General features: G+C 36.2%; 1 protein-coding gene across 1 annotated transcript in view; it reads left to right on the forward strand.

The window, feature by feature from the left end:
- Positions 1–15,430, forward strand: part of LRMDA (leucine rich melanocyte differentiation associated) — a 693,402-nt gene that overhangs the window by 380,885 nt on the left and 297,087 nt on the right. Inside the window, exon 3 of the mRNA XM_026056035.1 lies at positions 6,573–6,712. Coding sequence (XP_025911820.1) covers positions 6,573–6,712 — 140 coding nt within the window. The remainder of the gene's footprint in view (positions 1–6,572; positions 6,713–15,430) is intronic.

The raw sequence follows: 15,430 nt of genomic DNA on the forward strand, positions 1-15,430 counted from the left end.
GTGCAGTTTGGATTGCATGTCACTAACACATATATACACCTTTTCATGTGTATATTATATACATATTTTTACAGATTTACTTTGGGAAATGTATCATCTTAGTTTCTCTGTCAGGCACACAATGGATGGCAGAAAGCAATGCAGACTAAGATGCGTGGTAGGGGCTGGAGGAAACTGCACAACTGAAGTCTGCTATACTGGTAATGAGAAGTCTCACTTCTCCTTTCAGTGTGTTCACTAGATAATAAGAGTCAAATAGGAAACTTTTAGACAGAATTATCCCCCTGAATGTGCAATACCAGTGTGAGGTTTCATGGCTGTTCACTGGGATAACAGGGGCTATTGTTACAATGGGACTATATAGTGTAGAAATTTAAATTTCTCTGACATTTCAATTTTTTTAGTATTTGCTAAAACTACCTGCATAGTTATTCAAAAGGGCAGCAATGGTGTTTTTTCACATATGTATATCTGAGTGCTGAAAATTTGATGGTATGCACTGCCTCATTTCAAAATAGACAGGACTGATATGAACCAGATCTGAGATTCTCTGAGCTAAAAACTCTATTCTTTTATTTAATCCATTGAGCTGGTCATCTATTTAACATACATTTTACATACTCCATAAGATTTGATACCAAAACTGATTTAGAATAAAAATGTAGAATGCATTTGTAGAATGCAGACACTGACTCTAGGTCTTGATTTTGGATGACTTGGAAAATCATAATATTTCACATTACAGAGTGGGAAATCCAGAGCTGGGCAGAAGGCCAGTAATGATATATGTATTACTTATGACAAGAGGAGTTATCACCCTGGTTCAGACCTAGGGTTTATATGTTCTTGAATCTTATCTCTGAAAGCAGGATGGGTCCAGTACCTCAACTGAAGAATGTACTTCTGTCCTCATAGCATTCTTGTCATAACACCTAAGAGTTATGAATTTTTTTAAACCCTAACTATAGAATGTCATTTATTTTTTCTGTGTGTTGGTTCTTACATTGTCCGGAAATGCTTGAAGGCCTAGAAGTCCCAATCTTTGACCAATATCTCATTACGCTAAGTGCTGTGGACTTGATGTTTAGATTGAGTGAATACATTAAAGGCATAAATTCTCTCCTCTTATATGCAAATGCCTATCTCCACTGAGCAGAGATCTAAGCAATGGTACAGCAGTCTTCCTGTATATACTTCTGAGAGCCCTCCATGCCACGCTTGCAGATTTGACTAAATCTGAGAGTGACTTGTAAGAGAACAACAGTACCTGATGAGCCGAAACACTAGGCAAATTCTGTAAAACATTCTGAATTTGCTTGAGCATGGAGCCTTGTCTGTCTCTCTCTTCACCACCCTCAAAACCACCTTTCTTCTAGAATAAAAAGGGCCAGAAGCAAAAAATAAGTAATGTGAATGCCTAATACCAAACGTCTGTGAAAGAAAGAGGTAATCATCGGTCCAGGCAATTCCTTGTCCAGTTCTACAACCATGATTGGACCAGTTCAGCTTCAGTTGTCAGGACTCTTAAAAATTGTGAGCTGTTGCTTTATTCTTGATTGCCTTTGTGTTGCCTGGGAACCATGACCAAAACTTGAGAAGAATAGTATTGAAAAGAAGAAAAAAAAACTTTGAAAAGAAAGGACATACAGTTTCAGCCTGGACTCCTCTGTAGAACCAGAAATGTAATTTGGTCCCAAGCCTAGAAGCATTTCTTTTTCTCATGTTTGTTTACCTAACAACATTGAAATCAGGTCTTAGAATCTACAGCCAACCCACCATGGGCTTTGTGAAAGACCCTGAAGATCACTCCAGCCACACAGAGAAAACTAATACTACTCCAGTAGATAGAATAATAAATTTGTTCCAGATATTCAGTATGCAGGAAGCTATCCATGAGATGCATAGACTTAGTTAATTACTATCTGGGTTGCACCTTTTCTTTCTTATGCAAAATGGTTTTCAAGCCAGTGAAGAAGAATTTTATCTGTTCTTGCCTACTCAAGACCCTCTCCCCCTACCAGATAAGGTTCAGGCCAGAATATGGAGTACAAATGACCGTGTGTGACATCCTATTGCACACAGAGAAGGGGAAGATGTATACTTGCATATTGCAAACTATTTCTGTGGTTATCCAACCTTGAAGACCTAGCACATTCTAATGGAAAAGCGTTCAGGTGGCAAAGATCTTTTCACACTGCATTCAGAGGGGGATTGGTAACTTCTGCTTCAAGGCTATTTGCCTGGGGAATCGCTTGTGATTGCTACGTCATGTTTGTGATAAATTTAATTGAAGCAAAGGTTTCAAATATGGATAAATACAGGTAGCTTGCTTATTTATGACGCTGGTAACAATGCTATCCAGCTGTTGCAGTGTTTGGTTGATTCCAGCATGTGCATGAAAGATGGTTGGTAGACAGAAGACTTTTGAATGATAATTTTGTGCCTTTCTACATAGTAGTCTTGAATTCTGTGATATTTCTGATATTCTCTATGTACATTTTTCATAATGAATACTTTGAATGTAAAGCTGATTGCTTTTTTTGCTTTGTCTCTTTGCTTCCAAGAACTTCCAAAAGCTCTAATCATAGAAAGTCATTAATGTGATTAGCTCTCTTGCAACTGGAAATATTTTGGGACAGTGGGTTGGCTAAAATTTTGTGAATTCTAAATACAATCTTTTCAAAATAAAATGGCAGAAAAAACTGGAAAGCACTAAGAGGGAAAGAGAGGTTACTCTTCTTATAAAGTCAATTTATTTGAGTGTGCAACTAGAAAAAGAGGCTTTAAAAAGTTGATTTGAGTATAAGAGGTTGCCAGTTCTTGTAAATATTTCCCTAACTTAAAATTGGAAATAGTGCAAGGAGCCAGTATATTCTTTTGATGGGCATAAGCTTTTAAATTATCTCTAGTATATTTCTGTTAATTATTCATGGAGGCCAGATTGTGTTTTTGAAGGGGACCTGTATGTTGTGTAATTGCTGAGAGTTGATGTCTTAGCTTGTGGGTGACAGGGCTAGAGTGCTTAAAATTTTTATTCTTACAAATTTTTATTTTAGTCAATGTTCTTTGGAAAGAAAGGCACTAATGGATTGAAAATGATGACACTATTGAATTAAGAGATGGATTGTTACACTGAGACACTTTCGTTATCATGATAGGGGCAGATTAAAACAGTTTTCAAATAATAGAGACTAGCGTATTTGTATCAGTGTTATAAGAGAACATGAGAGCCAGTGACACTGACTACAGAAAAATCACTTCAGGGCTCCCATCACTGAGCTTCAAATAAATATGTAACTCTTGAATAATATCATGCATGGATTTAATTGTGGCTTTCCTTTTTGGAGAGAATGGAGCTGAAATCCATCTTAGAAATGGCACAGCAGGATTTTGCAGCTTTGGCTCCAGTTGTACCAAGATGGCACTCTTTAGGCTGCAATAATAAACCATGAAAAGGAAGCTGGGAATAGAAATTCAATCTTGCTTTTGATTTTTCTTCCTCTGTGTTTTGCTAGCATTGTCTTAGAAAGACTTTGCATTTTTGGTGGCATTGTATAGTTCCAGTATTGTGTTTAAAAATAAATATATAACATGCTAATTAATTAAAATGTGTGGTAGAAGTCCATGACTTATGACTCATCTCTGAGCAGCACTTAATCATAAGAATTCATACAGGATATCATTTATTTCTTCCCACATGTTTTGTAAAGGATAACTGTGATAGCAGGTGTATGGGGCTCCTCTGGAAAAATAATCCATACTTGAGTGTGGCTGTTTCAGTTATGATATGATGGATAATTCTAGCACAGAAATTTGACTATCAGGAGCCACAGGTTGGTTTGTTGTCAAGTGCTGCTGGCGTCCTGTGCTTTTTGGGCTGTCGGAAAGTCTGCAAAGCTTCAGCTTTTCTGTAATTTGGTGACTTTTTACATTTTGGGTGATGGTATCTGATTTGTGAGTTTTGTCCAACTGTGTAAATATACATTGTTGCTTCTGCTGCAGCTGAACCTGAAATAGTACCGGGATGCTAAATATCTGTTTCAGTAGGGTGAAATGTGTAAATGATAAGAAAGAGAAGATCTGGAGAGTCTCGAATAGAACTGCAAAGTAACAAGTCTGTATGTAGTTCCTGGTCATCCTTGCCTGAAAGAATTTTTGTATGGGTGTTTTGATTCTGCATCTAAAATTAATGCTCAATGTTTAGATGTGAGATATTAGAATCTAAACGCTATTTTCCAGATTTAGAGAGATTTAACTATTTGAGGTGCAGGTTATCAACTACTGTTATTTACTGAAGAGCCTTAATGAGTTTGGTGCCTCTTTCCCTTTGCTTTCTGTAGGACTTTGACGCATAGGCTTACATTTTTTGCAAATCTCAGTTGGTACTGCTGTTCATCATAGCATATCTAAATACCTTTTGATACATGCCCCCTAAGCCTTCATGGCCAAATGGAAATTAGGATCCCTTTGTCATACTCAGCATTCAGTAAGTTGTTAGAGAGAAAAAGTTCAACCCCAGAAAAGGCTCTGCTGAATTGACAAACAAAATTTCTGCCTGTTTACTCCATAGAAGAAGCAAAGACATTTCTTTCTTTAATAAGAAAGGGCCAGATAAGATCTAAGCCTTGCAATAGCTAACCCCCTGTGTGCAATTGCCATTATGGAAATAACTGCCTTTTGTAATAATAAACTATTTCTTTCAGAGAACCTTTTCGCAACTTACATGGTCCTGCAAGAAACTAAGTGTTTCTCCTGTCTGAGGGATGGTGCCAGATTCAAACACTGACAATCTCTGGAAATTTTTAAAAACCCTTTAACCTGAACATGTGTGGAAAAGTAGTTTGTGACCTTCCCGTCACAGTCACATACTTCCTGAAAGAACCATGAAAATACTTCACTTTAAAAGCTTATGTGTGAGCTAGAGGTCCAGATGTGAGAAGAGGAGAATTACCACAAAATTACGATTGGGTCTCCATCCTGGCTAACAAAGAAGAGTTATATAATACAATGCTACGACAAGGCAATTTTTCTTAGGGTCTGGTTGATTGCTTCCTGAGATCTGAGGAAGTCTTTCTGTTGATTTGTAAAGGGTAGGCAATCTGGCTTTCTAGCTGCCATATAGCACTCTATACTGTGGCTTTGCCAGATTAAAAACTGCCATTTTTGTCTTAGAAATTAATTGATAAAACTAATTCTAGACCATTTTGCTCACTTGTACAAAATATTTAAGTAGGATACCTCAGACTTTGAGACAGAACATCAGCTATGAGTGCAGATATACTGATTTTAATTTATTAAAATCATTAATCGTCATCTTGAACTTCTTATATGATTGGAAAGAAAATTTCAAGCTTACAAAAGGAAGACCACATTTTTAACAGTGAAGCTGCTCTTTCCATTTTGTATTGCTTCTGTTGCCCTTAAGATATTGAGGTGAAGAAATAAAGTAAATTCTATCAGCTAAAAATAACAAAGATAACAGAAACACATAAATCAAGTGTAAATAATAGCAACACAAGTGAACTGAGGATTTAAAACAATAGTTGTGGTTTGTAACAGCAGAAGTGGATGAGAACAGAGCACTGAAATGCCTTTAATGTTTTTGAATAATTATCACTATTGTCAAGCCAGTCAATTTTTAAACATTAAAGACTATGTACACATACACACAGCATCTTTCCTGAGAATCACCACTTTTCTTTTGCGTGTAAATTCAAGTAAATGAGGATATATAGAAAGATTCTCTCAGAGTGGCTGTAATACTTTAATAAAGTAATTTGCTTTGTTTGTTTAATCAACAGTGTGCAATTGGTTGAATATAGTTGTTATGCCTAAACCTAAGCTGTGATTTCCAGTCTTCCAGTGGTTAAAAGGTATTCTAATCTTTGTTTGTTCTAATACATTTTTTTCTGAGGAACGTACTTAAGTTCATCAACACCAAAATATAAGGCTGTTTTAATAAAAAAAAATTATGCTTTACAGGACTTTCAAGCTTCATGTGTAAAATATTTATGTGTTGTAACACTGAAGTCTTTAAGTTGAGTTTAGTGAAACATTTATTCACGTGTACTAATTGAGTAATTATGAACGTGTTGCTGTGATGCTCAAAGCATTTATATTCCAGGAGTGAAAGTGGGTTGTTGTGGTTTGACTCTTTTTTTTTTTTTTTTTTTTAAAACTCAGTTTCCAGCGGACTGAATATCTTTGTCATGACTGTGCTCTGAAACTGTTTGTTTCCATGCTGGAAAAGTTTCATGGCTTCAGCAATTGCTAGCCATTTTACCACACAGCATCCATCATTTTGTCAAAGTTTTAATGTTTTGTAGTGAACCACCTAGGAAAGAAAGGAGGAGAAAAGAATGACAGAACAGCCAAATTCTTTCATTCCATGCCAAAAAACTGACTGAAGTTTATCCCTGTTTGCCCTTGGAACAATTAATGTGACATTTTCCCGAGTGCCATACTAAATTTGATTGTCAGTTATTGAAATGTATGTTTAAATCAGCAGTGATGCAACTCTAAATGCTTTTTTCATTAATGTCATTGAATCCTTAACCCACAACCTTTGACACATAACAGAATTAGAAAGCCTTTTGGATCATTTGGCTGAAGTTGTGCCCTCACTGCAGTATCTCAGCTTGCTTGGAAACATGGCCTGCCCAAATGAATTGGTCAGCAAAGAAAAGGATGAAGATGACTACCAGAGGTACAGGTTAGTATCTTCACTTGTAAATATAATAAGGTAAGTCATTTTTAATATTGGAGAAATACTGAACTAAACCCAACTCAGTCCCAAAACAACATTTTCTACTCCTTCTATACCGAAATCACTGTGCCACATGAACACCTAGAAGTTTGAATAACCACATTTCACTGAGATCACTCTCAGGAACACTATTTCAAGAAATGTTTCAGTAATGTACCAAACGTACTTGAGTTGAGCAGGTGTGCATATGCTTTCCTGAATGTTCTTGCTCATATGTGTGCACCTATGACCTTTCCTTCTTTAAGGCCAGAGTAAGGCAACATTTACTTACAAGAAGGGTGACAGTCAAAAAATCATTACACTCAGATAACCAGTTACTTTGTCTTTTGCTAACAAGTAATTATGGAAATATGTTTCTTATGTTATAGTTATCAAGACACTGTTAAGAAACACAGAAGAAAGCACTTTATATATTCTGCTTTTTTACTCAGAGAAGTTAGTGTCTAGAACCAAATCAAACAAGCAATATAAGTAATATATATCTATATATTGTCTATATATACTTCTATAATGTAATTTTAATGAGCTAGATTAAACAAAAGATCATCTGGAAATTAATATGGAAGCCTGATAAAATATTACCTGCTCAATTGAAATGTTTCTGAGATTTAATTGCATGCATATAAGGATCTTTTGGGGGTGGGGGGGTGGAGTGGGGGATAAAAATAGCTTTGACTGATGATCACTGATTGAGTATAGATCCAAGACTTATGGAACGTCTGCTGAAGTGACATAATTTTTTGAAGCTGCAACCTTTAGGCAAGTGAGACATTAATTATAGCAAAATTCTACACAATGTCATCACAGCTTCTTTTTCTCAGTCGCATCTGATACAAGATTTCAGTCCTCATTTAATGGCATTTTCCACATTGGCTGAAAATGGCTCTATGTGAGGCAAGTCAGAGCCAAGCAGCATTGGTCAGTATGCTGCCAACCTTGCAGAGACTGAGCTTTCTTTTTTTTAGTAGGTCATCCGTGAAATTCAGAGTTATATTATAAAACTCTGATTACATCTTCAAATAATCCAAATTCTTCTGTAGGAGTTAGTTTAAAACATAGTAGAAAGTAGAGGAGCCTGAAAGCAGGTTTATTGGAAAGTAGCGTGAACTGGGCGCTGCAGTTGATTGTTAGTAAATGCCATGGCTTGAAATTGTGCTCACAGAGTTGGCAGCAACACAGCTGTCTTGGGTGTGAATATTCTGTATTCACTAGTCTGGAGTTTGAGAAGGATTTCTAGATTATCATTAGCCCAAAGATTTTCACCTTCTAACAATCCAACTTTTTCATTCAGCATAGCTGTAGCATTTTGATTTTTACCAAGTTTGCCTAGATTTAACAAAATACTTTCTCATTGCTTTCACCCTTAAGTGGAAGGTATACCTACCATCCAGCTTACAGGAGTGTAATAGTGCTGTCTCTATGTAAATTTATGTGACATTTGCACTAGGGAATTGCTTAAAAAATGAATGATATTTCTACAGTTTACTGTTTTTCACTTTAAGTATGTTTTCTGACAATATGTCTCCTATTAATCATTTAAGCGAAAGTAGTACCTTAAAGGAACCATTCAGAGGCAAGAACCCATGGTTCATTTAGTGCTGTCTGAAAAAAATTTATTATTGATTGACATCCTCTGTGGTTATGTGATGTAATATTTATAATATGTCACACAGCCATACATCAAGCATGTCGGTTGTTTCATTTCAATGCAAAATGTTGATTTCAGGGAGGTCAAGGTAGTTTTAGGTCACATTGTGGCAAACTACTGTGTCAAAAGTGTGAAGTGATTGTATTTATGCATCTGCTGGAAACTGTAACATTGCTTCCATTTTCTTTCCCCTCAATCTTTCAAAAACTTGGGTATTTTTTTCCCATAAACTAGATTAATTAAAGCTCCTCTTAGAAAGGAGAACGGACTTCCAATTAGTTGAATGATTTATGATATTGCTGCTATGAGAGCTTCCTGATCATTTTCCATAATTATTTGTTATATTATATACGATTTGTTTGCAAGATATTATACTCAAAACCCAATGGCATATGTATTTATCTTAGCTGAACGTATTTACCTGTATGAATAAAGATGGGACTTATTAAAAGGACACTGCTAGGTATTTAGAGTTTTGAATATACATTTACTTAAGTATGTTCTGGAGTATTTTAGATGTACAAATTTGTCTTGTGCAGTTGGCAGCAGCAAGCTCCTCTTGGGTGTGAAAGTATTTATATTTTATCAAATGTATTACTTCAAATCTCAAAGCAAACATTTGAAATGTCCACTTTCAGCATTTTCTTATTTTTTTCAGGGGTTGAAATAACTTATTTAATGTGATTTTTTTTTTGATTTGCCACATGAAAAAATGACAGAACAGTGCATTTCAGTGAACCTCAATAATTTAAACATTTTGCTTTACCAAAAACATTAAGTTTTTTTGCTTTGTTCTGAATAGGAACTTCTTTTTGTAAATTTTTTCAGTGACCATTGAAACCACAGCTTCATTTTTCATTGGGCTTTAATTTTATTCCTATTGAGTTCAATTAGAGTTCAGGCTATTTAATTCCTCAACCAGAAAAAGAAGGTGCTAGAAATCAAAGCTCTACTTAATCTTCTCATTTCAACAAGCTGAAAAGATATATAAAACCCAAAATCTCAACCTTAAAAAGTTGTGGAAAATCAAATTTTTAGAAACTTTGGCTTTAGTGATCTACTACATTATTAATAACAGAGATAAAATGGTATACTAAATCTTTGAAAAATAATAAGATTTTTATCATAACTACATGGATAATGTACAAAATTATGTTTGTGTCAAGGTGTTATGATCTGGATCATTGCTGGGTCTTTTCTACCAGAAGTTTAATGCTAATGCTTTTCAGAAGGTTTTCATTAGAAAAGTATTATACCTAAAAACATTGTTGAGACTTTTCTCAAAGTAGTTATTTTTACTTAAGAAATATAGTTACACTTGAATGGGTTATTTTTTAGATTAAAAAAAAAAAAGAATCAAAGAGAAACAGTAATTTTTTTCCCTGACTACTATTCTTCCTTACCTTTCAAATGTGTAGGAGAACTAATTGTTGAAAACATTTCTGTGTTTATTACTGAGGTTTTTGCATGGACAGGAAAAGAAAATGGAAAGTTCTGTTCTGTGGTATTTTTATAATCAAACTTGTTTGGTTCATTTTAAAAGCGTGTACTTTTTTCCCATCATTATTTAGTTTCTTTCTGTGAAAAATGTTGTGCTGTAAGTTCTTACGTTTTATGATTTTTTTTAAAGTTTAGTTTAAAATTTTTAAAGAATATTTGGGAGGGGGTATTTTGGAGAGGATTTTGGGAGTGAGGGCAAGGGAAAGTTCCAGGGACTGCTCCTTCATATGTAATATAATGGTGATAGGAAAGATTTAAAAGCATTTTGGCTCAAACAGGAAGCAACAAACACACCGAAAAATAGCTTGCAAAACAGTGTGTATTTTAAAATAACCTATTCTACAATCTTTACTTTGAAGATTGCGTGAAAGCAAAGGTCATGACCTGGAGATCAAAGTAACAGAAGTCAACACAGTAATTGCTGGTTGCTTCTCTTGTACCCACACTTGGTCCGTCCTGTGGGTGTATTGTTTGCAGTGAAAACTTCAAACGTGGTGTTACTGAACTGTGAAAAATCATCTGGGTCAGAATGTATTACAAAGCACTTGCTAATACTGCAGGTGACCTCACCTATTTTCATTAAAGGGATATGACTGTGAAGGATGTATGCCATGTGTGAAGTTTTCAGTGCTTGCTCATTCTTCTCTGCTCCTTATTGACATTTCCTGGAATGGTGCATTCATTAAGTGCTGTTGACATGGAAACAAGGGCAAGTGGAAACAAATGCCAGAGTTTATTTTAAATTAGCTTAAAAGTAGGTATACTAGATATGCTATCTTTGGCAGGGGGAGCAAACAGTGATAACCTTATGAAGTCCTCTTAAGATACAACAGTAAGAAAAGTAGTGCATGAATTTTCTACAGATTAACTTTTCAAGCAAAATAAACTATTCCCATCCCATAGGTCTAATTCTGTGAAATGCTGAGTCCTCTTATAGCGTTTTCAGCTTAATTGCAGGTTTTTTTAACTGAGACAGAACCTGCTCTTCTATTTTAAATAGTCCTGCTATTGAATTTAGGTGGTAATATAAACACATAAATACATACTTAAAAAGCAAGAGGAGACTAGAAGGCCTCATTCATTAATAAAAATAACATGAATGACTCAGTTAATATCACTGAACTTACTGTTGAGGCTCCCTTTTAGCAGGTGGGATTGGAGTTTGAGGTACTTTTGTGATATGTTTTATGTACTTCATGAGATGATCAGGGCATTCCCTTGTAACTGTATAATCTGTGAATCTTGCTGTTTACATGAGGCCTTGTCATTTCTACAGTATCTGGAAGCAGAAAGCTATTTGATAAACATCAAATAGCCCCACAACTTCCATCTGAGATTAGCCAGTGTAAGGATTTATGGGCAAGGACTATTATAATATCTTTTCAGCTAGATAAATTGAGGTCCCGAATACCCCGATTTGTCCATACTTACACAGTGAGTCAAAGCGTAACTGCAATCGTGGTTACATGCCTAGAGATAGATTTTTCAAATTTCCTTAAGCTGTTTGCTATGCTGGGGTGGAGCAGAGGAGGGTAAGGCATTGGGAGGTGATGTGGATTTCTGAGCGAGCCGAGAACCCCTCAGGATTACGCGGCCGTCACTAGGCAGTGCTGAGGCTGCACGCCGGCTCTGTGACTCTCCAACGGCCTTATGCCAACACGCTCTCCCTCTGCTCTGGAAGATACTGGTTTAAGGGCATGACCTGGCTTCCTTATCCCTGTATTTGGGGAGGTCTGTTGCAGACGGAAATTCTGCCACCGGCTATCTGCTGTTTGCTGGGGTGGGGGGAAGAGAGGAGATGTTTAAACTTTCTTTTGTGGTGCAGAAGAAACAGTTACAGGAGAGAATCCCATTCAGTGTCATAAACTTGTCTGTTCGTTCCTTCTGGCCGGTGTTGTTATCTCTCCCCTCTTCTGTGCTGATGTAACTTTGCCAGCTTCAGGTTAGTTTTCAGTAATGCAAACTGAGAGTATAATCAGACCTTCAAAGTTCATAATAGGTATATTATTTTTTGTTCTGTGATTGTCTGAAGAGGAAATGCAGTAATAGAAGCATTGAAAAGTTCCAATAGAAAAATGAAGGTGTAAAAACTTTCTGAAACAAAAAGTATGCTGCACTCACAAGACAGGGAGATTTAGATATTTCTGCATTCTTGTGGGTGCATATTTTTCTGTTTTGCAGTTCCTAATTGATTTTGTATTTTAAACTTAAATTTTAAAGCCTATATTACAGTTTTATATTGCAATTTTTGTCAATAAAAATAGATGACAAAATAAAGGACTCCACACAATCTAGCTCTTACCATAGTCTTTCACTAAAGGTTCAGCGGAAGAGTTTGTTTTCTCTGAAACTCTAACATATCCAGATTTGCTATACTTTTCCCATAGTAGTAGGAGAAAATGAAACATTCTTCCCAAAATAATTTATTGCCACTTTTAAGGTTTTCTTATTGTGTGGCTCAAGGGTGATGCCATTATCTCTCAGTATCACGAGGCCAACCATATTCTGAAACTTGTCTGCTTTTCCAAGGGAGGTRATAAATGAATCTAAGGCCCATAGATGCTATGACATTATGTGATTTTCTTGTTACGGTCTTCGCAGCTCTAGAACAGATATTTCCTGGAAATGTTGGTTAATAGTAATGAGTAGTGTACAGAAACTGATTAAAACTTAGCAAGAATTTATATACCTGAACCTAAATGGCTACTAAAATATAGAAACTTTTTAACAAAAAGAAGGGGTTTACATAGAAGTCATTTACTCCTGCAAGCTTTGGATCAGGACTGACAAATTTCTTGTGTATGTTTAAAATGGATTTTCTTCCTTCCCGCCATGTGATTCTTTAAGGAACTCTTACCCATTAGGATTGAATTCTTTTGCTTGACATCTGAGACTCTTGCCTAAGATAGTGTGAATCATCACTGATATTTTTTTTAGGTGAGGGAAGAACCCAAGGACTATATTTAAAGTAATGACTGTTACACAGCAGAACTACAAACATACACAGAGTATATCTGCAAGGTAACCAACTGATAAGTCTTAGGCTCCCGATTTGTAAAGCAGAGTTAAGGCTAGAAGTCTGTGACTCATTAAAGGCTGTAGAGGAAGCCAGTATCCAGAGACAGTATTTCTTTATATAAAAGCTGGAATCGTGTCGTTCAGTAAAGAGCAGCTGCCTTTGTCCTGTCCCTTTCTGAATTCCAGCATGTTTCTTCAAAGGACGGCTTGCTCATCCAGCGCTCACCCATGTCCATAGCAGCCGAATCCCCACTCACTGCCTTCCTCCGCACATCTTTCCCCCAGCCTCTCCCCCTTTCCCAATATCTTGACAGGTCTGTGTAAAAATTGTTAAAACAATGCTAATCACATGCAACACTTACAAAATTGGTAAATGAATTGTTAATCTTTATTGTCATTTTCACTTACCCAAGGCTGAAATAACATGAAATGTGAAATTCACTGGTCTTTTTCCATCTCTGTATGTTGCTGAAAATGATTCACGTTCCTGTTTGTGTGATGGATGTCCCTTTTTTTAGCTTATTTTCACAGGACACTTGGTGCAGGGTGGCAGGGGGAGGAGAGAGAAAAGATGATTCTGGAGAAAAGAAGATGCAAGTTTTCTTACATAGTTCATTTCCTTAGCCCATCATGGATTAGAAGATCAGTTTATAGGCAGTGATAAATAGGTCTCTAAGCACCTTCCTGGTGTCCCTGCTTTTTTCTCTCRCCAGAGCTCATCTTTTGCCTCATCACTACAGATAATAGCCTCCTTTCACACCACTGCAAAGATGTTAAGCCCTGTAACAGCAGTCTCAGAGCACCTGGAGCAGTGCTAAGTTTCCAAATGATTAAAAAAAAATAAAGAGGGGGGCTGCAACCCGACCTCTAAACAAAAATAAACCTTTCCAAACTTTGAATATAACATTTAGATGGATCTTCTCATTAAACAGCATTTCCTTAAGTAGTGATTTTATAAGTCCAAAACAGGTGCAATGTGTCATGCAATTTATAGATCCTAGTGCCTGCCATAAAGTATTTTATGATGGCTGCATTCTGTGTTATTAGTAGCTGTCTGTTTCTGCAGCCATCGGTGTTTGATAATGGTCTTAAAACACCCCAAATTACTTACCTGCAAGCAACATTCTAGATAGTCCCTGTTGACAGTTTGAATAAGTTTAGTGCCCTTTTGTTGTACTTTACCTTCAAAACAAACTGATTGAACCATCAATAGCTCCTGAAAGCTGACAGAGGCATGTCATCTGGTCTAACCCTCTGATAGTAGGTTATCTGTGGGAGTTAACCTCCCTGCATTGTTAACTGAAATGTTTTATGTACTATGCAACTTTAGGATACTGCTGTGATAACCTTAGTAACTAAGTCATACATCACGGTAAAGAGATTCTGTGCAACAAATAACCCTGGATTAAATTTACAAGGGTTGAATTGATATTGTAAAGTGTTCGTTCCAGGGCTTTGGTAATCCTTTCCTGTATTTTTATGGCAAAGTGGTGTTACATTTAGATTGAAGCCGCATCTTCATATTTCTAGTTAAAATATATCCAGGAAGTCTGATGCTTGTCTTCAGCCATTGGGAAGAAAAAAATCACATACTATTCATATAATAGAGATTAATTTTATCCCTTATTTAGCAAAAGGAGTCTGAATAAATGTTTTGAATCAACTTAATTACTGAAATAACTTGTTCTAGTGATGGGATAACTTTAATAGCATTTGCTTTTCAGCATTTGTCCTATTGAGAAGCACAAGTTAAAAACAAAGCAAAAAAAACAACCCCAAACCTCTGGCTCGTGATGTAGTTTGCTCTTTAGTTTACATGGTAGGGATTTTTAGTTTTATTTTTGGATTTAGCAGCTACTGGTGCTAATTTTGTTTGATGTGAAGTGCAGTCAGGATGGCTTAAAATACAAAAATACATTTGTATCTAGAAATGCTATTATAATTTTAAGCTCTTTTGAAATGATTGAGTGACTGACATTAGGGCTGTGATCCAAAGTCAGCAAAGACGACAGTGCTGTCTTAGTCTGTTGTCATTTTTGTTGCAGCCTGCTTTTCGATGGCATATTTCATTCCATCATTAAACATTTGCTGATTTTCTAATACTGATGTTTTCTTCACCTGAATATTCATCTTTTCTCACCCTACACTTAGTGGGTGTTTTTACTCATTTTGAGCTTCACTCTTCTTCGCTCTTGACATATTGTTTCCTTCTGTACATGTCTTCATTTGAAAGAATATGTTGTCATCAGAGCTTTTCTACCAGTAACATACAGGATGGATATATTTTCTCCCACTGAAAGATAAGGGCCAGCAGAATGGCAGAGCGCCCTGCAAGGGCAGCCAGGAAAGCTGGGAGGAGGGTGTCAGTCTCCTAGATCTGGAGCTATTCCTGAAAAAATGGTCTTAGGACATGTTTTGTTTTGTAAAGTGACTCCTATTATCATCATCRTCATCATCATCATCATTGAAAGACATAGTTTGAGGATTCACATTTAAAT

The sequence above is a fragment of the Apteryx rowi genome, unplaced genomic scaffold (genome assembly GCF_003343035.1).
Source record: "Apteryx rowi isolate R43461 unplaced genomic scaffold, aptRow1 scaffold_129, whole genome shotgun sequence".
NCBI classification, from domain to species: Eukaryota; Metazoa; Chordata; class Aves; order Apterygiformes; family Apterygidae; genus Apteryx; species Apteryx rowi.